General features: G+C 39.1%; 2 protein-coding genes across 8 annotated transcripts in view; both read left to right on the top strand.

Moving 5' to 3' along the window:
* Positions 1–21,919, top strand: part of LOC119809163 (synaptotagmin binding cytoplasmic RNA interacting protein) — a 64,144-nt gene extending 42,225 nt beyond the window's left edge. Inside the window, exon 13 of the transcript XR_005284629.2 lies at positions 21,886–21,919. The gene's annotated coding sequence lies outside the window, so the exon portion shown is untranslated. The remainder of the gene's footprint in view (positions 1–21,885) is intronic.
* Positions 1–24,290, top strand: part of Snx14 (sorting nexin 14) — a 74,804-nt gene that overhangs the window by 8,364 nt on the left and 42,150 nt on the right. For 3 of the 7 annotated variants that reach the window (XM_042054670.1, XM_038322006.1, XM_038322003.1), the window contains exons 1-3: positions 10,002–10,263; positions 21,886–22,006; positions 24,062–24,138. In XM_042054670.1, coding sequence (XP_041910604.1) covers positions 10,043–10,263; positions 21,886–22,006; positions 24,062–24,138 — 419 coding nt within the window. In that variant the 5' untranslated portion in view covers positions 10,002–10,042. Of the gene's footprint in view, positions 1–10,001; positions 10,264–21,885; positions 22,007–24,061; positions 24,139–24,290 lie in introns of those variants that run through there. The other 4 variants (XM_038322007.1, XM_038322005.1, XM_038322009.1 and 1 more) reach the window with 2 other exon arrangements.

Genomic DNA, 24,290 nt, shown 5'->3' with positions numbered 1-24,290 from the left:
ACCCACTCTGTTTTTGTTTGAGATATGCTGCTGGTCAAGAACTCAAGATCTCTCTGCCTCTTCCCCCTCCTGATTGCTGGGATTAAAGGTGAGTGCCACCATGCCTGGCCTGTACCTTTGTTTTTATTTTTTTTAGTAGAGTAAAGTTTATTAAAATATGATTCAGCTTATAAGCATGAACAGTAAGACACAGGTGCTTTGAAAGTAAGATAATGTACACTGCAGGGAGCCACTTGTAATTTTCTGATTCTTTTAATTTTAATTGAACTTAGTCTTAACGTACTTAGACTTGTGTTTTAACCTTCCCTATTACGCAGTAACATTTTATATTTAATTAAATAACTTTTCCTTCTTTTCTGTGCATGTTTTGACATTATATTTGTTTTTAATTGCATTGTCCAGATTAGCCTTTTACTTTAAATTATAAGAGGGGCCTCATTGTTTAAATCAGATCATAATAACAATTCACAGGTTCTGATTCACCACTGATAAAGACTTAAGGTCTGTGGTGGGTCCCTTGTGAGGTCACCACCTTGAACTTTTTACAGATATGTAATTGACATAGCACACTCAGCTGTGGATTTCTGGACTGAAGCATTGTTTAATCTTAAATGGGGAGAATTTTGACTAGATAAAATCAATCCAGTAAGTTGAAAAAGTCCACATATGCCTGCCTTTTTTCTTTCTTTCTTTATCTTTTCCCTTTTGTTTCTTTGTTTTTGGTCTTTTGAGACAGGATTTTTTTATATCTTTGGAACCCTACTGTAGCTTGTTCTGATACCAGTCTGGCATCAAATCACAGAGATCCACCTGTCTCTGCCTCCCGAGTGCTGGGATTAAAGGCACGCGCCACCACCGCCTGACCTACATGTTTATTTTATACTTTTGTTTGATGTTTCTTTATTTGTATTTATGAAAGATTGATAACATCTGTTATCTTTCCAGAGATAGCCAACTTCAAGTTCTTTGAGAGAAAAAAATGACTATTCATGTTTTCCAATTAGGAGCAGAGAAAGTAAGAATAACACATAAGGAGTTGTGAATACTTATGCAGTATTTACTTTGAGATAGGACATAAGTAGACCTTGAAAGTGGTTTTACATCTGGCACACCAGTTTTGTCTCTTGTCACTTTTGCAAACCAAGAGGTCTTGTCCGTTAGTTCGCTTGGGAAATGAGCTTGTGTATATAGTCCAGTAAGTACAAAGATTGTGGGAGCTTCAGTTCTTCAGCTTTTGCAGGAACAAATATTTAACTTTGTTTTCTGAGCTTACTTTAAATGCTGAATATTAAAATAGAAATGACTAGTAAGTACATTATGGGGAACATGACTAGATTTATTAATATAATGGCATCTTACTAGTACTTAATAGTTATGATTTAAAGTACTAGGGAGAGTCGCATGGTGACAAATGTAGACGCTGGTGGATCAGGTGACCAGCCTAATTTGCTGAGCAAGTTTAGGACAGCTTTTACCATACAGAGAATCTGTCTTGAAACCAAAAATAAAGTACTTTGGGAGAAATCTTGGTGCACTCCTATAATCCTAATACCTGGGAGGTAGAGGTTAACCTGGGCTGCATTGAAAAAAATATGTAGTTAAAACCATCTCCTAGAATGTTTAAATATATCCTAAAGAACATTTTGCTACACAAATTGACACTTCACTGGACAAAGCAGATCATTTTGAAGTGTCAAGATTTAAGACCAAAAGGTTCAGGACTGCATTTTAGCATAGGGTTTTCGAATGTTTAGGAAACCACTGAGAGTTGTTTCTTCCTTTACATTTTGTAGCTTTCATATTTTAGGTAATGAGGCTCCAGTTTTTTACTACTGCAAGTAGCTTTTTGATTTGGTATTATGGGATTTGATGAGTGCTGTTTGTCTTCTGTGGAATGTACTTGTTATTACTGCTCTTAAGTGATTAAAAGAGTCTAATCTCTTAAACTTTTTTTAATGAACATTTTTAGTTTATTCTTGGCGCTTCCAGATCATTAAATTAGGTAGGCTTAAATTAGCGTTATGATATTAAATACTGATTTTTCTTTTTCTGAATTAAGATCTTTACTAAAAATCTGTGTAGTTTTTAATGCTAATTACTCATACTTCCACATAATTCACTTAGTTCAGACTGTATGTGTACATGTACCAGGAAACTTAAGAGGAAACTCTTAGAGGAAATATCTAGGTCCTAGATATTTGAGTTAAAATTGTTGGAACCTGGGCTGGAGAGATGGCTCAGTGGTTAAGAGCATTGCCTGTTCTTCCAAAGATCATGAGTTCAATTCCCAGCAACCACATGGCTCACAACCATCTGTAATGAGGTCTGCTGCCCTCTTCTGGTCTGCAGACACAGACAGAATATTGTATACATAATAAATAAATATTTAAAAAAAATTGTTGGAACCTGACACTTAACCTTATACTCGTAAGAATTCACATTCTGGTGATTGTTTTCACACATACAGACAAAGTATAGGTTGTTAAAGCAAAAATATTGTGCTGCTTCTAAATAGAGTTTCAATGAGTTAAGTAATTCCTAACAACTTCAGTAAAAACAGTAAAACCTTGTAGTCATTGGGACAGTTAAAAACATCTATGTATAGTTATATACTTAATCCCTGAGCTCGAGTTTTCATGCCTGCTGAAGATAATGTTCTCTTAAACCAATAGTGCAGTGTTCCATATTTTATGACATGAAGCCTGCATTTTCAAAAAAAATTTGCCTGCCTAATTTTCCTTTATGCTTTTTTTTGTGTGTGTGTGAAGTCTATTCATTCTGTAGTAATTAAGCAGCATGAACATTTCAGGTACATTATTTTGCTGTTTATTACTTGCTCTTTGGGGAAAAAGTTTTTCAGTAAGGAAGCTAATGTTGTGCTTTTTTTTCTTTTTAGAAAATTACAAGCCACAGCATTAATACAACTCCTAAATTTCTTAAACTGCTATGTTAATATTAGAGTGGAGACGACGAGTCATGTAAATGCCATCTAAAATTTTTTTTGTGTGTAAATTGTGTATTTTAATCTCTTGTTTATTTCAAGTATAAGATTGTAGACAAGTTTCATGAAATACTAAGGCTGAACCTTATTCATTTTCTTTTTGTTTTTGAGGCAGAGTCTCACTATATAGCCCTGCTTGTTCTGGATCCCTGTGTTTAGACCAAGCTGTGCTGGGAATCACAAGAGATTTACCTTCCTTTGTTTTCTGACTGCTGGGATTAAATATGTATCTTAGCACACCTGGCCCAACCTCCTTTATTTATTGGTAATTTGGATGTTCCTTAACAAATGCAATTTAAACAAAACTTCCAAATTAACATGCCCTGGTTCCCCTCAAAGTATCAGTAACTGCACCCACACACAGAATAAATGTCTATTGAAACCTCTCATACTTTATAATTTACGTTGTAACTTTTTATGGGGTTTTCCAGTATTAGAACAGTGTACATTCAAGTTTGGTTTTTTGTTTCCTCATTGTTTTATGAGCTTTTAACAAATACATGTAACAGATACATCCTAATATAAAACTGGCTCTTTGCAAAGGATTTTTTAAACTTATGTAGTGTTTCCTTGTTATGTCAGTCTTGAGAAATTCTTGCCACCCCCAGCACTTCATAGTTCTCCATTCTTTTCTCACAGCTGTCTTTGTCTTTATCTTTTCCCAATTTTAGTTTCCTAATCTTGTCTGTAGTACAGCTTCACATATTTTTTAATTTCAAGGCTTGTTTGATTTCTGCATATGTGAATCTGCTAGTAGTTGTTTGTACATATTAGAGTACTTTTTTTATATTATCATACCCTGTCATATGATACTCTTAGTGACAAATCTGTTGCGTGGAATCCTAAAGAAGAAAAATACAAGAGACATATCTAGTTTCAGACAATAACACTTTGTAATGTAAAATGCAGACCACTTAATGATGACTGCAAGTTTTGTAAGTTGACTGCAGCTTACTAGTACTTAGCAGTGTATCAACTTCCTTGTCTGCTTTTGGTTAACATTCGAATTAAAAATACGTTATAGTTTTTTCTACATATATGTCTTTCCAGCATGTGCATGCTCTATCTGTGGAGGTCAGAAGAGGTGACATGCCTTTTTCCCTTGAACTGGAGTTACAGATGATTTTGAGTTTCCATCTCTGTGCTGGGAATCTAAGCCTTGTTCTCTGGAAGAGCAGCCAGGGCTCTTAACTGCTGCTGAGTCATCTCTCAAGCCCTTTACATTATTGTTTTTCTTAAGAGTTGTGCCACACTTTAAACTACCTTCTTCAGACAAAATTTGCAGACAGATCAAAACTATCAGCATAAGTCTGAGAATCTGACATTGCTTTCTTGGGCAATTAAGTGGGTTTTTCATGTGTGCTGTATATACTGTCTTAACTATTTTTGAACGAAAAAGCACTTTGTAAACCTCAAGGTATCTTTTTTGGTTTTTTTGTTTTTACGACAGGGTTTCTCTGTGCAGCTTTGGAGTCTGTTCTGAAACTCGCACTTTAGACTAGGGTGGCCTCGAACTCACAGAGATACACTTGTCTCTTGCTCTCCTGAGTTCTGGGATTAAAGGCATGTGTCACTACCGCCTTACAGGAAAGTCATAGTTTTAAAAACGTGGCAGCATTTTACTTGAGTCTTCAGAACCACTTAAATTATTAATGATACCTGTTAAATTCACTTTCTAATTCATGTATTAATTACATTACTACTTTTTCATGATTTCTTTATGTAGTTACATAGGGGCAGTAAAACAAAAACAAAACAGGAATCCAACAATTGGAATTTGTCTAAGACCATGCATCTAATTTTAAATGTTTACATAGGTTGTGTTTCCAACATCTTGAGGACTTAGTATTTGAAAAGGTCTGTTGTGGAGCGTTGTCACACATATCTCAGGTACTGAATCCCCACAGAATCGCTCCATCACTGACTGCTACCATTAGTGATTCTGTAAGTGTTAAGGAAGCCTCGCTATTTAGACTCCAGAAATAACTAAAAGTTGATCATATAATATATTATGCACAACTGCAAATAGAAGTAAATGAACTGTTTTCCAAGCATCTGGAAATCAGTTGCAGTCCTTATTGTCTTTTGAGTGTAGGGCATGAGACTTTGATTCACTAATATTTGTATTTTCACAGTCCTTATGTTCATTTTAAAGAAGCCCACATCTAAATGGTAACTGTGTTTTACATTTTCCAGTAGATAATTTTTTTAATCAAAAGTAAAAATTCATTAGATTATTTAGTTAAAGCCTTTTTCTGTAGATCTACAATTCAAACACTAATTTTAGAAGAATCTACTATTTTTTTGTTCTTTTGTGTCAAGGACTTGCTGTCACCCAGTCTTGCCTGGAGCTCATGTAACTAGGATGTTTCTCAAACTCATGGCAGGGCTTTTTCTCCTTCCAAGTTTCGGGATTACTGGTGTTGAACTGCCACACTTGGTGTATGGTACACTGAAAGCCTAATTGCATGGTGTTCTATCAGTGCCTAGTCAAAGTGCTTTGCCACCTGCGCTGCCCCCTCCCCCACTCCCTTTTGTCCTAGCTGGTGTAATAAAGCGTCATTAGACCACAGTGTCCTCAAATTTGTGGCAGTCCTTTGCCTCCTTAGTACTGGGATTACAGACTACCATTGCACTTTGGCTTAAAGTGCTTTAAGTTTCATGGAATACTGAGATGGTAAGAAATGTAAAAATTTCTAAATGTTCTTGTGTTAGATATTTAAACTGCAAAGATAGCTTAAGTAGATATCTAAGCATCTGAAGTACAGTTAACATTTCATGGGAAGTAGCTGTGTTAGGAAATGAATAATATACATTGTTAATCTTGTCACAAGCTTGTGATAATAGATTATAAGTGCCTTCTTGAACGTAGTCTTTTTTTAATAGGTGAATTGATATATTTTCCATTGCCAGGCAGTTAAATTTTCTGAAGTGAATCACACCCAATTCCATAACAGATTTTTAGAAGCTAGCTTGTATATCATAAGTTAGAAATTAATCGATAAATGTGAAATATTTAAGCTCTCTGGTGCTAACACTAGATGGCATAGACTTTTGGTGGTGTAGCTTATTTTACCCAGGGAATAGCTATACTTGAGCCACTGATTCTATAAGGTTGTAGTTCTTTGTTTCTTCTTGGAGGTTTACTTCAAGACCACAAAAATGTTAAATAGGAAAGTAACAATTTTGGTGTTGGTGGGGTTTGAAATGGAGTTTTACTTTGTAGCTGGTTGTCCTGGAACTCTTGCTCAGGTCCAGCTACCTGCCTATTCCTCCTAAGTGCATGCATCACCACCACCTGCTTGAACTTTTTTGGTTTTTCGAGACAGGGTTTCCCTGTAGTTTCTAGAGCCTGTCCAGGAGCTAGCTCTTGCAGACCAGGCTGGCCTTGAACTCAGAGATCCGCCTGCCTCTGCCTTCCGAGCGCTGGGATTAAAGGCGTGCGCCACCATTGCCTGGCTTCTGGTTGAACTTTTAAACATCTTAGAACTCTGAAAATTACTACACTTCTCATGAGCATATTAATCTCCACTTTAGTTTTTTTAGGACTTGAAGTAAAGTAAATCACCTTTTTATATAAATTTTTGTATTCAGAACTTGATATTTAGTGGTAAGTGGTTGGGAGAAAGACGGTAAGAATAAAGTTGTAAAATCAATAAAAATACTTTAACAATTTGAGACTGAGTAGGAAGGGAGCTGAAAGGAGAGACTAACTTCTAGGGATATCCAGTGTGTGCACGTGGTAGAACTAGTTAAAGTGCTTTTCATTTAGCATCAGAATTAAGTAAACATGAGCTAGGCTTTGTTTTTTTGCCTGTAATCCCAGCCCTAGAAGGTTGAGGCAGGAAGATTGCCGGGTGTTCAAGGGTGGGTGCTGTCTTTAAGAAAGTATATGTAATGTAAACTGGGACTTAATTCTACCTCAAATTCCTGTATACTTTAGGATATACTGGGAGAGAGAGAAATCAGGTTTCAATTAAGTGGGAACATTAGGTATTTTATTTAGCTTTGCCTAGTGCTTCATTACCTCTGAAATATAACTGAAAATAAAAACTGCTGTTTGTGCCAGTATCTTCCCAGAGGCTTTCCTAGATCTTGACCCATTAAAAATTGCCCCCATCACTTGCTCTTTAGGGAAACAACTATTACAGCCTTTAAATCTTCCCTGTATTATTTATACATTACATCTTTGTGTGACTTGTCTCCCTCACTAGATTGTAAGCCTTTGGAGGTCAGAAACTCAACTAAACTCATTGTATCTTCCACCACATCTAGCACAGTGCCTTACACTTACTTGCTATTCAATAAATATTAATTAAAATAATGGACATACTATTGAAGTTTGATGTCTATGGGCCTTTAGATGGATTATTATACTTTCTAAGCACACCTCTAGCACACATATTTATCAAAAATATGCACAATCGCTGAGTGTTGTGCCTCATGCATGTAATTGTAGCACTTGAGGCTGAGGCTGGGTGATTGACCAGCCGGGCTAGGGCTACAAAGTGAGACCATGTTTCAAAAATCTTAATATTGTAGTGGGCTGTCACACCTAATTGTAATAGTCCAGGCCATTATACTAAGATTCAGGCTGCAGTTATTTTGAATTTTCTAACAATAAAAAGACCTTGTTGGGACTAGAGTTAGGGGTCTCTGGTTAAGAGCACTGGCTACTCTTCCGAGGTCCTGAGTTCAATTGCCAGCAACCAAATGGTAGCTCACAACCATCCGTATTGAGTTATGGTGCCCTCTTCTGGCTTGCAGGAATTCACGCAGGCAGAACACTATACATAATTTAAAAAAGTCTTTCTAAATTTTGTCCTTTAAAACAGTCTTTTGTATTTTACACTTACAGTACACATTTCATGTGTTCTCATGTATGTGGCCAGATACCACCAAAATAGACTGCTTAGAATTGGGGAAGGGGGATATAAGCCTTTTCAGAGATTTCATGTTTTCGTCTAGACCAGTTGTCATGTTCTGTAGTCCAAAACAAACTTACTGTATTAATGTACAAATGTATTTAATAAGCACTTTTCACCCAGTTTAATCTTTACACATTAAATCCATTATAGAGATGCAGGTGCTGAAGTATATCGGTTAACTGTTAAGTAACTTTATGCAAGACATTTCTGTATCTGCACTAGGGAGCTTAACATTTAATAGAAGATTGCAATGATATTTCATGGACATGAATGTAAGGTGAATAGTAGTAGACAAGATTGAAGACATTTAATAAAGGTTAATTTTCTTAGATGTATACTTTAAGAATCTTCAGGCAAAAGTATTTACTTAGCTTAGTTGTGTACTGATTACCATGTTTGAGGCAAAGTTTTTATGGAAAGTTTTCACTTTCTATTTTAAAGCCAATATAGAAAATTGCCTAGTTCATTCTAATTGCTCCTGCAAAGTAATTAGAAAAACAAATGTTGGGAAGGTGTCTAATTTGAACAGAACTGAAAATACTTCGTTTAAAGTACATACTGGCTCTTGGTAAAATTAATTCCAGAATAAGCTTTGGAAGCAAACATTTAAAACACAACATCTTGCCAGATAAGTTATTAACCAGTTCGAGTTAGATTCACATTAATCACTTATGAGCTGTTTCTGTTTTGGTATTATCCCTAGTGTGGCTCTATAAAAACACGGGTTAATTTGCAGTGCTGGCTATTAAACCCTCTACATATTTAACAAACCCTGGCCCTTGTCTTTTGGTTTGAGACAAGGTCTTTGCTATGTGGTCTAGGCTGAGCTCAGACAAGTGATATTCTTGCCTTAAGTGCTAAAATTGTGGTGATCTACCTTCCTAAGGACTTACAGTGTAAAGTTAAAAACATGAAATTAAATATTACCTCGAGACAAGTTTTAAGCTTTACATAATTTTCTAATAATTTAAAAAATAGATAATGGTGACAGTGAGACCTCTCTTCCACTGGAAATGTTAATTATTTTCAGTTATTTGATGTTTTTCGGCCCATAAATTGTATCAGTTAATTCGGAATGTCCGGAAGACATTAGGAATATGTGTAAATTTAAGGACAAGGGTATCAATGAAACTTTAATGATTAGCAGTAATGGAAAGAAAGGATGGCACATTCTGAAAAGGAAAGTCACTAAGGATGACCCACCCTTTCAGAATATTGAGAAAATACTGATGAAGCTGCACATACACTTTAAAAGCATATAAAGAGTTTGTTTCCTTGCCTTGAATGATTCTAGGGAAGAGAAGTGACAGTTTGCATGATGGTGCCAGCAGCGTTAGACTAGCATAAAATCTTGGCTTCATCAGAATGATCCTATGCAGCATCTTTGTCCCAGCAATGTGACTACATCGTAGTTGAAGCTAGAATACCTTCGCTATGAGAATAATGTGTATAAGTTAAATTTAAATGCTTCTCACGCTGCTTGAAATTTTGGCTACAACAAAAATACGAACAGTAACATTTAGAATGATATTCTAAAAGGGAATATCTAGTTTGTCAACCTGCTTTCTCACGCGTGGATTTGTGACTAAGCCCGCCAGGCGAGGTTACTCGGGCTCCACCTTGTTAGTGACATGGCTAAGACATTGGTTTTCTGGAGTGGGTGGCAGCCAGGTGGGATGTTTCTCCACTTGGTAGTCCCCAGCTTGATCCGCCTATAAAAAGCCACTCGAAGGCGTCCTTCACTCCTTTTTCTTAGGTGGGGCCACGAGAATCTGAAAGGGTGGGGTGGCAGGGTACGATACACGGACTACACTTCCCAGAGAGTTTCGGAGCCGCACTTGGGTACGGTGCGTAGGTAACTTTCCTCCACTCTTCCGTAATCCTGCCAGTCTCGACGTTCTTGGTTTCCCTGACCTTCCGGATAAGGCCAGTGGGTGACCAGGCCAGAATGTCTCGGTTCGAGCATTTCCCGGATCCTCCCGCGGGGTGGCGGCGGTGGACCTACTGTGGTCTTGCGTGTGACGGGGGAGGAGGCTGCGCATGCGCGGCGAGGGCCTCGGGGGCGGGGCCTGTTGCGGCTGCGGCTAGCTGCGGAGCTGGGTGGTGGGAGGCTATGTGGATCCGCCGCCGGGCGGTGAGGGTGTCCTCCGCCTCGGCCTCTGAGGGCAGCACGTCCTCCGCTGCATGGACCGAGATGGGGTCTTGGATGCGGATGGTCGGAGGGAGGCTGAAGCAGCGGCTGCGGCTGGACGTGGGGCGCGAAATCTGCCGCCAGTACCCGCTGTTCTGCTTCCTGCTGCTCTGCCTCAGCGTCGCCTCGCTGCTCCTCAACAGGTACCTGCCTTCGGCCCCGCGGAGGCCGCTGGGGAGCCCGCGGGCTGTGCTGGCAGCGAGCGAGAGTGAACTCCGCACAGTCGCCTCGGGAGAGACGACCGAGGTCGCGGCCGGATATACGGGCGGGAGACGGGCACGGGCTGGCTGCCCGTGGGCCGGGCATCTTCCGAGGTTACCTAGCTCTGAATCTTTATTTTCTTACCATTTCTCAAAATTTGGGCCTTTGTCGTCTATTTTTCACAACCGAAATATGTATATCCACCCCAGTTCGAGACGGTAAAGGCCATTCAGTCAATGGAGGGAGGACGGTTTAAGGTCCTGTCGCAGTCTAAGGCGGAACCCTTCTCTCTCGCAGTAGTATATACACACTCGCTGGCACACACCTTGGTAGCCACAGCAGTTTCTCGCAGTTTCGTCTGTTTCAAAGATTGTTTGACCCGAAATCAAAAGGCAGAATAGTACCCCATCACATTTCTACAAAATTTCTGTTTCTCTATTTTTTTAAAGAGTTGAAATATTCTGAAAAGCTAAAATGGTTAAATTGAAATTATGTTAGAATGTCCCGCCCCTGAAGCTTGTAGATTTCCTTAGTTTTGGCATTTCCAAAAGTAGTATCGGTGCAGTGGATGGTAGAAAAGACGTGTACTAAAAACATCTTGTTGTTTCCTTTGAAACTTTTTATTTCGAAGTAGTTCATCTGCAAGCATAACAGTGGAAAACATACACAAGGGATTTAACTTAGTATTTTCATTAAGGCTAACCATTTCCCGTAACTGTGTTAATAATTTTTTTTTGTAAATAGATTTAACTAGTTAATACTATCTTTTAAAAAATGCCTGGGTTGTGATACTGAGGTATTTGTTGGACAGTGCAAGAAGTGGGATCCTTTAACAGTAAATATTGTTAATTACTACCATTCTGCTCTCTGAAAGGAGTTCCAAACTAACAGGTTCAGTAGAACAAAATGCAAACTACATGATTTAAGTTTTGTCCTCAGCTTTATTCAACAGGAATTGTGTTAAGTGTAATTCTTCTTTAAGGAAGAACAGGTAGTACAGCTATGAATTGAAAGCATATTGAACTAACATTCTGAGGTCATCAACTTAGGAAGCCATAGCAGCTAATGCTATATGTTGCTCAATCATACGATGTCTTCTGATTTTTGACATAGGATCTGTACCATGAATTTTTTTTATGCAAAGAAGGGAGAAAATACACACACACACACACACATATATTTAAATCTCTGAGTGGTCGTGTTTATGATTGAATTTTTTTGCATACTCTTTTCCCAGTGGTTGTTGTTGAATCAGCTAAAGCGACTTTAAATATCATAGTGCTGTCTTTGTATTTTATTATTTTATGTGAATGGGTGTTTTGCCTGCAAAATATGTCTGCACTATGTTCATGCAGTTCTAATGGAGGCCAGAAGAGGGAGGGGCCTGGATCCCCTGGAGCTAGAGTTAGAGAATGTGGGTTTAGGAATAGACCCTTCATCCTTTGGAAGAGCAGCCTGTGTACTTAATCGTTGAGTTATCTCTCCAGCCCCTGCATGGTTTGCCTCTTTCAGGAAGAGTGCTAGGGAGGGACGGAATAAAGTGGATAATCTGCTACTTTATGAAATTGCTAGATTTTCTTTTCTTCTTCCTTCCTTCCTTCTTTCTGGTTTTTTTTTTGAAACAGGGTTTCTCTGTAGCTTTTGGAGCCTGGGACTAGCTTTTGTAGACCAGGTTGGCCTCAAACTCACAAAGATCCACCTGCCTCTGCCTCCCGAGTGCTGGGATTAAAGGTGTGCGCCACCACCGCCCAGCTTCTTTTCTTTTTTTAAAATTATTTATTATATATATATATATATATATATATATATGAGTGCTTTATGTGCTCGCACACCTTTATGACAGAAGAGGGCATCAGATCCCACTAGAGATGGTTGTGAGCCACCATGTGGTTGCTGGGAATTGAATTAAGACCTCTGGAAGAGCAGCCAGTGCTCTTAACCACTGAGCCATCTCTCCAGTCCTTACGTAATTTTCTTTAAGATGTGTTCTACTGAGTGTGTGTGTCTGTGTGTGTCTGTATGTATGAGAGACAGAAAGAGAGAGGCACACAGAGACAGAGAAATAAACACATGCTGTGTATGCTTACATTGTACATGGAATGAATGTCATATGAGAAAACCTGGTTCCTTCTGCCAATGGGAACCAATAGGTTCGTGCATTTATTTATTTATTTATTTATTTATTTATTTATTTATTTATTTATTTATTTTGGTTTTTCAAGACAGAGTTTCTCTGTATTAATAACACTCTGTAGACCAGGGTGGCTTCAAGTTCACAGAAATCTGACGACCTCTGCTCCCCCTCCCCCTAGTGCCTGGATTAAAGGCATGCACCACTATTGCCTGGCTTTACTTCCAGCTTTTTGAGACTTCTCTACACTGGTTTCCATACTGGCTGCACCAGTTTGCAATCCCCCCAACAGTGGATGAAGGTTTCCTCTTCCCCACAACTCTTCCAGCATTTGTTGTCAGTTTTTAGTTGATCTTGGCCATTCTGACTGGGGTAAGGTGAAATCTCAAAGTGGTTTTGATTTACATTTTCCTAGTTGCTAAGAATGATGAACCTGTTTTTTAAAGATATTTCTTAGCAATTGTCATTTCTTCTTTTGAGAATTCTCAAAATTCTCAAAAATTTTTACATTTTTAGATGGGTTGTTTTTGTTTTGTGAGTTCTTTATATATTTTGGATATCAATCCCCAGTTAGATTCTCTCCTATTCTGGGGGCTTCTTCTTTCCCCAGTTGATTGTGTTTTTAGCTGGGTAGAAGCTTTTTAGTTTAATTTAAGTGAAGTTGGCCTTCACTTCTTGAGCGAATGGAGACTTATTCAGAAAGTTCTTTCTGCACCCACACCATGTAGACTCCTGCTTCTGTTTTCTGACCTACACCATGTAGAGTCCTGCTTCTGTTTCTTCTAGAACTTTCAGGTTTCAAATTTAAGTCTTTTAATCATGTAAATTAGTTTTTGTGGAAGGTGATAGATACAGGTCTAATTTCATTCTTCTGCAACTGGACATCCAGTGTTCCCAGCAGCATTTGTTGAAAATGCCTTCTTTTCTCCAGTTTATTTTTGGTATCTTTGTCAAATATTTAATGGCTGAAGCTCCATGTACTCAGGTTTGGGTCTTTGACTTGTTCTCTCTGTCTGCATGCTTGTCTTTGTACCACTTCCATATTATTTTTATTATTAGACTCTGTAGTACATCTCACGATCTGGTACTGTAATCCCTCCCATATTCTTCTTTTTGCTCAGGATAGTTTTGGTTTTCCAGGGTCTTTTGCGGTTTTGAAAGAATTTTGGGATTTTTTTCTACTTCTGTGAAGAATGACATAGGGATTTTGACTGAACTTGCATTTGATTTGTAAATAAGTTTTGGTAGAATGGCCATTTTCACAATATTAGCTTTATCAATTTATGACGTGGGATGTCTTTCTAATGTCCTGTAGTCTTTTTTTTCTCTGTCTTTACATGGTTTAGGTATTAGAGTAATAGTGGCTTTGTAGAAGGAGTTTGGGAGTGCTCCTTCTGCTTCTGTTTTTGAATAATTTAAGAAGGATTGCTTGTAGATATTGGAAAGTCTGGTAGAATTCTGCTGTGGATCCATCTGGTCCTGAACTTTTTTTTTTTCTGGAAGACTTTTTCTACTATTTTAATTGCCTCATTTGTTATGGGTCTTTTTAGCTTTGTTGACTTCTTGGTTTAATTTTTTAAAATATTTATTTATTTATTATGTATATAACATTCTGTCTGTGTATGCCTGCAGGCCAGAAGAGGGCACCAGATCTCATTACAGATGGCTGTGAGCCACCATGTGGTTGCTGGGAATTGAACTCAGGACCTTTGGAAGAGCAGACAATGCTCTTAACCGCTGAGCCATCTCTCCAGCCCTTCTTGGTTTAATTTTGGTGATTTAGACGAATTTAGAAATTCATCAGTTTCTTTCAGATTTTCCAGCTTACCAGAATACATATTTTGAAGATATTCCCTTATAACATTCTGAATTTCTTTGGTGTCTGTTTCTGTGTTTTACTGCTTTATTTCTGATTCTGTCAGCTTGTGTCCTCTCATTTTTTCTTTTGGTCAATCTGTTAGTCTTGTTTATTCTCTTAAAGTATCAGCTCTTAGATTCATTGACTCTTTATATTGTTTTCTTTGCTTCTATTTCATTGATTTCTGCTCTGGTTTGTAGTACTGTTGTCTGTCCTTTTACTGTATGAAATGTTTATTATTGAAGCTAAAACGTATTTCTTGTAGATAATAGATAGATGTTGTTTCTCAATCCATTCAATCAGCCAGTGTCATTTTATTGGGAAGCCACTGATATTTGAAGTTATTATGGAAAAGTATGTGTTGCTTGTGCTCATCTGTTGTTATGTTTGGTGTTGTTGTTTGTGTCCTTAGTGATACAAAGTGATAAAGTATTTTAATATTTATGCCTTTGTGTTTTGTATTTTACTGTCTCTCTGTTATGTTCATTCCTCTCTTTAGCTCACAATATTTTGTTGTCAAGACCATAATGGTGACCAGACAAGGTCAGGAGACTGGATTATGACCAGGGCTAGATTTGGCAGTTTGGGGATGCATGGATTAGCTGAGCCAGCAGATCCACAGGTGTAGACCCCAGAGAAGGTTTGGGAGATCTGACTGGGTGGTGAGGTTGGATGAGGTGCAGTAAGAACCAGGCTAGAGCCTGGAGAAGGGTGTGGAAGACCCCACTGCGGGGAGAGGGTGGATGAGGCACAGGAAGGACCTGTGAGTAGTGGCATGTAAGGTAATCCTTTAAACCTTAGAGGGAACACTGGCTTTGCTCTTAGATGGCTCTGCTATTAAATAGTACTTGCTGCTCTGTTGTGAGGACCAGAGTTTGGATACCAGCACCAAAAATTGGATGGCTCACAGTCTCCTGGAATTCTAGTTTCAAGAACTCAACCATCTTTTTCTGGCCTCTATGGGCACTTGTATTTACATGTGTGCATATCGTAATTCGCATCGTCATGCACATGCATGCACATACTTAAATCTTTAAAAAGTCTCTGATTTAAAAAATGCAGTAGCTCAGTGATTGAGTGCTCATTATGTATACATGGGGATCATCAGTTCAGACCCTAACTATCCCATTTCTTCTAACAAGCCAGGCTTAGTCCCATGCCAGTAACCCCAGCACTGAGGTAAATAGACACAAGTATGTCTAAGGCTTGCTGCCTGCTAACCTAGCCAAAAAGAACCAACAAACAAAAACCCCCAAATGGAGAGCTTCAGGTTCATGAGGAGTCCCTGTCTCAAAGTAATAAGGTAGGACGTGATAAAGGAGGACACTTGACACCTTGCCCTGGCATCCTTGTACGTGTTTAAGTGTGTGTGCACTACACTCACATGCATACATCCACAAATAAACATTCCAGCCTAGGAACTACATTAAAAACAAGGCTACCGTGACTCTGTGTTGGTGCGTCTCATCCCTGCCCCCAGAGACACTGGAATCGTCTCTGCTCCTGTGCCAAAGAAGCTACTGATGATGGCCGGTATTGATGACTGCCACACATCAGCCAGGGACTGCACTGCCACCCTGGGCAACTTTGCCCAGGCCACCTTTGATGCCATCTCTAAGACCTACAGCTACCCGACCCCTGACCCCTGGGATTCCTGACCCCTGGAAAGAGACTGTGTTCACCAAGTCACCCGATCAGGAATTCACTAAGCATCTTGTGAAAAGTCACACCAGAGTCTCTGTTCAGAGGACCCAGGCTCCAGCTGTGGCCACCACATAAGGGTTCTTATTACAAGAAAAATAAAGTGAATTATGCCTGAAAGAGAAAAACTGATTTTCCAAACCAGTGGTGACGTGTGCCTAGTCCCAGCACTTGGGAGGCAGAGGCAGGTGGATCTCTGAGTTTGAGGCCAGCCTGGGCTACATACAGAGTGAGTTCCAGGACAGCCAAGACTACACAGAAGAACCCTGTCTCAAAAACAACAATAAACACCCCCTCAAGAAAAACAAACAAACAAACAAACCAGTAAAACTGGTTTTTTAGTAATTGTCAATAAACTCCTTTGAGGTTGATTTGTTTTATTATTTTTTTAAGAATCAGTTATATTTTGTTAAACTTGCTTGCTGTTTTGTTTTTTCTTCTATTTATTTTATTTTTATTTAATTGCATTGTTGTTTTGCCTGCATGAGGGTGTTGGGTACCTTGGAATTGGGGTTACAGATAATTGTGACTTGCCATCTGGCTGCTAGGAATTGAACCTGGGTTTTGTTGAAGAACAGCCAGTGCTCTTAACTGCTGAGCCATCTCTCCAGCCCTCAAAAGCACTCTAAAAAATACTTTCTTTCTAAGTTATTTACCAAATTACATTTGATGACCCGAACAGACATGAGACTACTAATGGTGTTCATTTCACTCATTTACTGATTTATCGTGTACACAAACACATACACACGCCACATCACACACGTGGAGGATAACTTCTGTGAGACAGTTCTGTCCTTCACTGTGTGCGTTCCAGGGATCTAACTCAAGTCGTCAGCCTTGGCGGTAGGCTCCTTTCACCACTGGGCAAGCACATTTCTAGTAATAGGCACCCGGTGGCTGTTTCTCAGGTGTAGAATTCAGAGCATGGCAGTCAGGTGGTTTCACTGGCTAGGGTGGCCTGACCTTTTGACTTACTTGGTCACGGTTTTTTTTTTTTTTTTTTTTTTTTTTTTTGCTTTTTCGAGACAGGGTTTCCGTTTCTAGAGCCTGTCCTGGAACTAGCTCTTGTAGACCAGGCTGGCCTCGAACTCAGAGATCCGCCTGCCTCTTGGTCACTGTCTTTAAATAAGATATTAGCATTTCCACGTTTCTCCCCTTCTTAGCTGCTGCACCCCTCCCTTCTAAGTTTTAGGTCTCACGGTTTCTTTTGCAAGTAGAAAGATAATTGGAAGAATCTGGGATGCAAATGAAGCCCACCAGGATGCTTCCCTTCTCTCATGGGCCCAGCCCTGCAGTGCTGTCTGCCTTGCTGAGTAGTTGCCACATATCCTTTATCTACTTCGTGGTGAGAAGGCAAGTCTGGTACTGCTTACTCTATCAAGGAAGCAGAGGTTTCTTACTCCTTTGAGCGACATGCCATCTGTTTGCTTGTCGAGAGGATTCTACAAGTCAGCTGTACTCGTTTATATAAGATTGGCTCCTGGCTTATAGACCTGTTTTAAATCCTGCTGTCAATCTAGGTGACCTCAGTGCTTGAGGAAGCAACTGTCTAACAATTTGGTCTCAAGATGACTCCTCAGCCTCCCATTTGTATGACCATACAGTGGACCTTGCTGTCACTAGAAAGTATTCCCAAGACTCAAATATCTTGTGATGGCAGCGCTCAGGAGACTGAGGCTGGAGGACCACAGGTTCAAGGCCAGCCTAGGCTTTGAGTTCTGTAGCCAGACTATTATTTTTCTTTTTTCTTTTGGTTTTTCAAGTCAGGGTTTCTCTGTGTAACCCTGACTGTCCTGGAACTTGTTCTTTAGATCAGACTGACCTCAAACTCAGAGAGATCTGCCTACCTCTGCCTCCCAAGTTCTGGGATTAAAGGTGTGCACCACCACTCCTGGACTAAGACCCTGTTTTTACATAAATAAGTGAAATGAGAAACTGTGCTGTTGTCCAGTGTGCGTTCTCGTTCAGTCGGTACTGTTGGCCTTGCTCTCTGCTCCCCCGCCTATCATCCTCGTCTTCTGTTGTCACGTACAGTTTAGCGTTCAGAGTCCTGCTGACGTAGACCTCACAGCCTGCTACCTCAGCTATCCCACTTTAGCATCTTCCCTTCTACTCAGCTGACGCAGTCCAAATCTTGAGTCATTGAGGCTGCGCTAGTTTCCTGACTGCTGTAATAAAATACTCAGCTCACAAGCAAACTCAGGTGAGGAAAGGCCTTATTTCAGCTTACAGGCTACAGTCCAGCACTGAGGGAGGTCAGGAGAGGAACTCAAGCAGGACCTTGAAGCAGAACCCGTGGAGGAGCACAGCTTGTGTCTTAGGCTTAGCTAGTTCTCTATTTTAATTAAAAATTAAGAAATATTATTTTATCATGTTTGTCTGTATGCCTGTGTGAGTTTATGTATATCACATGCATCACAGCCTAGGAGGTCAGAAGAGGGTGTTGGGTCCCCCGGAGCTGATGTTTTAGACAGTTTAGAGCCAGGTAGTATGCTCTTAACTCCTGAGACCACTCTCCAGCCTCCTCTGTATTTTTTTTTTTTAAAGTCTCCCTTTTCTTCCTGGGTCATGTCATTTATTCCTGTGACTTTATTTATGATCTTTTTTTTTCTAATTTCTAATCCTTCATCTTCAACTAATGTTCTCTGTAAAGAGTTACCATATATAACAGTTTTTCTGTGGCACATGTTAGGTGAGACTCCTGAAAATCCAAAGACTGATTTCTTTTTTTCTTTTTTATTTTTTTTCGATTTGTTTCTTGAAGGCTTTTCTTTTTGCTCATACCTAACCAGCTACTTCAGTCTTTTTATTTTTTTCTTCTGTTTGTCAAAAGAATCAGCTCCTTTTCTCTGTTTTCTGGTGAAGTTCCTTAGCTCCTCTTCTACATTATCGCAACAGCCTTCCATCAGCCAGTGTGTTCCTAGACAGTGCCAAGCTCTGTACTGCAGCCAGAGTGGATTCAGTGTATGCTGTCACTTTCTATCCTTAGAACTTTCATAAGATTTTATATTATTTCCTTAGCATTACTTGGGACTTGCTTGTACTCTCTTTTAATATTTTCTTTTCTCTTGTCATATGTGTTTTCAGTTCTTCATCTCATTTTGTATCTTTTTATTATTTGTATGTATGTGTATGTGTAAGATATGTAGATGTGTATGGAAACCCAGCACTTGTGTGGAGGTTAGAGGACAACTTTGTGAAATTGTTTCTGTCTTTTCACCATTGTGTGGTTTCTGTGGATCAGATTACATCGTCAGGAGTCCAGCACCTTTGCCTGCTGAGCAATCTGCCATCCCACCTAGATAACAGCTAACAGAAACTCAGTTTATAGTAGGTTTGGCCGAGAGAATACTGAATATCAGAGCACTGTTAACCGGGCCTCAGAGAAACACGGAATAGTATTGAGAGTACCAACACCTTCTTTCTTTCTTTTTTTTTTTTTTTTTTTGGTTTTTCGAGACAGGGTTTCCCTGTAGTTTCTAGAGCCTGTCCTGGATCTAGCTCTTGTAGACCAGGCTGGTCTCGAACTCAGAGATCCGCCTGCCTCTGCCTCCCGAGTGCTGGGATTAAAGGCATGCGCCATCACCGCCCGGCTTTTTCTTTTCTTTTTTTTTTTTTTTGAGAGTACCAACACCTTCTTGTGTTAGGCGTGGTGGGGCATAACTTTAATTTCAGCACTTGGGAGGTGAGCCCCTGGATCTCTGAGAGTTTGAGGCTAGTTTGGTCTAGACAACAATTTCTAGGTCAGTCAGTGCTACAGAGTGAGACCATACACACAAACCAAACCAAATAATAACACATCTCTTTGTTGACTCTCCTGTGTTCTCCCTGCATTGTGACTTCATTCTCTTCTCACTGCCATTTTTTTGAAGATATATAGCTGTCACGTTGAGCTTTGCTTGAGAGGGGATAAGACTGACTGCAGTGTAGTTTCTAGTTCACATAGTTCTCTTTTATATTTCTTTGCAAAAATGTATAATAGTAATTTGAGTTTAGTATATGGAGTATTTTCTCTGTGTCTAATGGTCAGACTTCTAAATGTGGATTGATTTTCAATTTTTCACTCACTGTCATAAAATATTTCCCAAACTTCCTTAAATGTAAAGATTTTTGCCAAAATCACTTTGAGATGTTTTCATCTTTGTTGATAATATCCCTGTCACCATTTGAGCCCAGACTGGCTAAGGATGACTTCCATCTCCCAAATGCTGGGATCAGAGGCATGTCTGGTTTACGTGCTGTTAGAGAGCAAGCATAGGGTTTTCTGCATGCCAGGCAAGCATGCTACCAGCCGACTTACATCCTCAGTTCTGTGTATCTAGCGTCTTCAACAATAGCAGTGTCCAAATTTCAGCAAGAACCGATTTCATTTGTAATTGCATTTTCTTTGATCTGAATTTCACTTCTAGTGTTATTTATTGCTGCCCATTTCCTTGTTCCACTTTCATGCTTGTGGGTCCATTTCCTTTTGAAAATGGATATTTTTATAAAACGTCACACAAGGTTATTATTGGGAATAAGGAGGTAGGTAACACAGCTTCATGTTTTGCTGTTGTATGTGAATGGTCAGTTACTAACAAAAGTGATGTGACTGGTCACCTGTACATCTGTTATTTATATTAAAGTTTTTAGACTGAAGAGTTAACAGCAGAGCTTATGTTTTGTGTAGTTATTTACAATTAATAAACACAGCGGTCATTGATGTTTGAACTGTGTGAAGGGATTGGTATCTGCAAGATCACGCTGAGCATGCCTGTTTTGAGACACCTCAATAACATGGCATATGACACAATTACTAGTCTGGCTTCTTGCTTCTTCAGATTCATCTTAGGGCCATTTTAAAAAAAAATATTTTAGGCTTATTCATTTTACTTTGCATATATGAGTATTTGGCCTGCATGTCTGGTGCCTTTGGAGGACAGAAGAGGGCATCAGATCCCCTGGAACTGTAGTTACAAATGGTTGTAAGTCACTGTGTGGGTGCTGGGAATCACCTGGTTCCTCTGATGAAAAAGCAACAAGAGTCCTAAACCTCTACTTTGTGGAAACTGTGTGCAGACCATACCCATGCAGTGCTCTCAAGTTTGAATTCCCCTATCTTTTCCAGTCCCTCTTTCCCTTACCTTCTTTTGTTGGTTTTCCCCTACATTAAATTTTTCTGCAGCTATTGAGTTCTGTTTTATAATACCAAACATGTGGGCTGGAGAGATGGCTCAGTGGTTAGGAGAACTGATGGTTCTTCCAAAGGATCTGGGTCCACATGGAGCTCACAACTGTCTGTAACTCTAAGATCTGACACTCTCACACAGACATACATGCGGGCAAAAGAGCAATCACATAAAACAAAAATAAAAAATTAAAAAGAAAAAGTATGTGTGTGCTTACCCCTGCCCAAAATACAAAACATGTTCACATTGTATTATGCTCATTTATTCAACGTTCACTCCCAGATGGATCTCTGTGTTACTAGAGACCACGATAGTGATGTTCTCTGGTATATACCCAGAGCCTAACACCGTCTAACACAAGGTAGGCACTTGGAAAAATTAATTTTAATGATATCATAATTTTGGTGGAATGCGATAATAGGTATTTTGGAAAAATGAATTTCAGACTACTTAAACATAACAACATAGAAATGAAACTATGAAATGTTGAACTTAATTTTCTCCTATACTTAAAATTATATATTTGGTAATATACATTGCATTATTTACTTATATCTAACAAATATTAGTAAAAGTTAATTGATTAGAAAACTTAAAATTGATTTTCATTATAGGTACTTAATAAATATATAGTAGATCAATAAAGGAATAATTTTTAATGCTATATATTTCTTTGGTTCTGACATTTTCATTTATTTCTAAGGTATCTTCATGTCTTAATGATCTTCTGGTCATTTGTTGCTGGAGTTGTGACATTCTACTGTTCATTAGGACCCGATTCTCTGTTGCCAAATATATTATTCACAATAAAATACAAACCTAAGGTAAATTGGGTTTTTTAAGTTTTTAAGTTAAATTCTTTTTATTCATGTGTGTATGTGGTATGTTTGTGTGAGCATCCACCACAAGTGTGTAAGTGAATGTTAGATTCCCTGGAGCTGGAGACAGCAGTTGTGAGCTATGCAGTGTGGGTGCTGAGAACTGCATTCAGGTCCTCACGAAGTGCAGCAGGCACACTTACTGCTGAGCCCTTTCTCCGGCCCTGTGATCTTTAATTTTAAAAGTCAGCTTTTGTGACTCTATGCTGTTTAGTCTTTTTACTAAAAGTATTTTAAAACAATGATTCTTAAAATATACTTATTATTTTATAACAAATGAATACATGGAGTCTATAGAAAAAGTTTAAAATGAGCATTATGTGTGTGTATATTAATATATATATATATATATATGCATGTATAAATGTTTAGATACTTATTTTAAGTTGATTTTATTTTTTTTTTGGTGTTGACGGTTGAATCCAGGCTCATGCATGTAACTCCCCACTGAGCTGCATCTTCAGCCCTAGCTTATTTGTTTGTTTGTTTGTTTGTTTTTTATTTTGGTTTTCTGAGACAGGGTTTCTCTGTGTAGCTTTGGAGCCTATCCTGGAACTAGCTCTGTAGACCAGATTGGCCGCCCAAGTGCTGGGATTAAAGGCGTGCACCACCGCCCAGCCAGTCCTAGTTTTAAGGTTTCCAGTTCTAATAGCGACCGTGAAAGGAAAACACAATCTTCTCAGAAGGTTACAGTTCACAGTGTCAGCCTGTCCCCTGGGTACGTTAACCACAGGACACTTAGAGCAGAGGTTTTCTAACCTGTTTGTAAACGGGACCCTCCTTGGGCATCATCAACAATAACATTTTGCTTAAAAAGTTCTAGGCTACTGCTCTGTAAATAGTATTGCTAAAAAACTTTTAGGTAATTCTGAAGCACAGACATTTAAGGAATTCTGGGATAAATAATAATCCAACCCTGTTAATTCTCATTTTGTGTGTATGTGTATGTGTGTTTGTGTACGTGCGTGTGAGTTCACAGGTTGAGGATTGGACTCAGAGCCTTGTGCCTAAGCAAAATGTTCAAGAATTGAACTAATAACCCCAACACTCCAACCCTGTAAATCTCTTAAATGCATATGTGCACAAGAGAAAACAAAAAATAGTGAATTTCCTTAGCCAAAATAGTTTGTATTTCTGAAGTTCAATAGTGACAGTAGTATATTGACTCTGTACTCTGTAAGGCAAAATTCTGACTTTTAAGATTCTGTCCACAAATCAGGGTTGAGTGAGATATCTTTTTTTCTCCTCAGATGAAGAAAAAAGCATGGGGCCTCGTACTTCCTATTCAAGTTCTGTCCTTCAGAGCTGTGCTCCGAGCCCCTTGTGGGCTGTCTTTGAATCAAATTCTTTAATCATAGATTCAATTCTTTAAATTGATACAGTTCCTCATTTTAGGTTTTTCTGTGTAGAGAAAGCACAGAAGTCTGGGCTATATTTGGTCCTGGCCCTCAGGATTTATCACGTCTTCCCCCTCATTGAAGCTAAGCTTTGGGAGAAATGGAGAATTTTTTTCCCTAATATTTTTTCAGTAGAAGACACAGTCAAAGGTAGATTGATTGTTTATTTATCTATTCGTTTATTTATTTGTTTATGGTTAAAGATGGTCTCAAGGGACTTAAATTCTAGCTCCTTAGCCTTCAGAGAGTTGAAATTATAGACATGTACTACAATACCTGCTAAGAGAACCTTTGTTTACGATTCCCACTGTTCTGGTGATAGGCATAGAACCTGTGTCATTCTTCGTGCTAGAGAATTATCTACTACTGAACCACTGAGTTACACCCCAGGCCTGGCTTATTGTAAAGTAGTTCAGAAGGAATTTTGTGTCCACTGGCAGTTAATTTGTCAGGTTTCTTTACAAATAAGAGTTTTAGTTTGGAAGCACCAAAGAGAAAGTTCTCTGAGTGCTCTCACAGAGGTAACAAAGCTTTGAAGACTGGTTCTTCGTAGTAGAGACGTTCTGGAAACTAGAGACTCACTCTGTTTTCTTTCCTTTTTTAGCAGCTAGGGCTTCAGGAGTTATTTCCCCAAGGTCACAGCTGTGCTGTGTGTGGTAAAGTGAAGTGCAAACGACACAGGTGAGTTAACCTCTTTTTAAGTTGTGCTTGGGGGGGGGGGTGTGCGGCCATGGCCATGCTGTCTGTCTGCAGGTCGGAGGACAACTTGTGGAGTTGGTTCTCTCATTCCGCCTTTATCTGGGTTCTGGGACTCAAGCTCAAGTAATTGAGCT

Source organism: Arvicola amphibius, chromosome 3, assembly GCF_903992535.2.
Source record: "Arvicola amphibius chromosome 3, mArvAmp1.2, whole genome shotgun sequence".
Taxonomy (NCBI): Eukaryota; Metazoa; Chordata; class Mammalia; order Rodentia; family Cricetidae; genus Arvicola; species Arvicola amphibius.
This window is presented reverse-complemented; position numbering and strand designations above follow the sequence as displayed.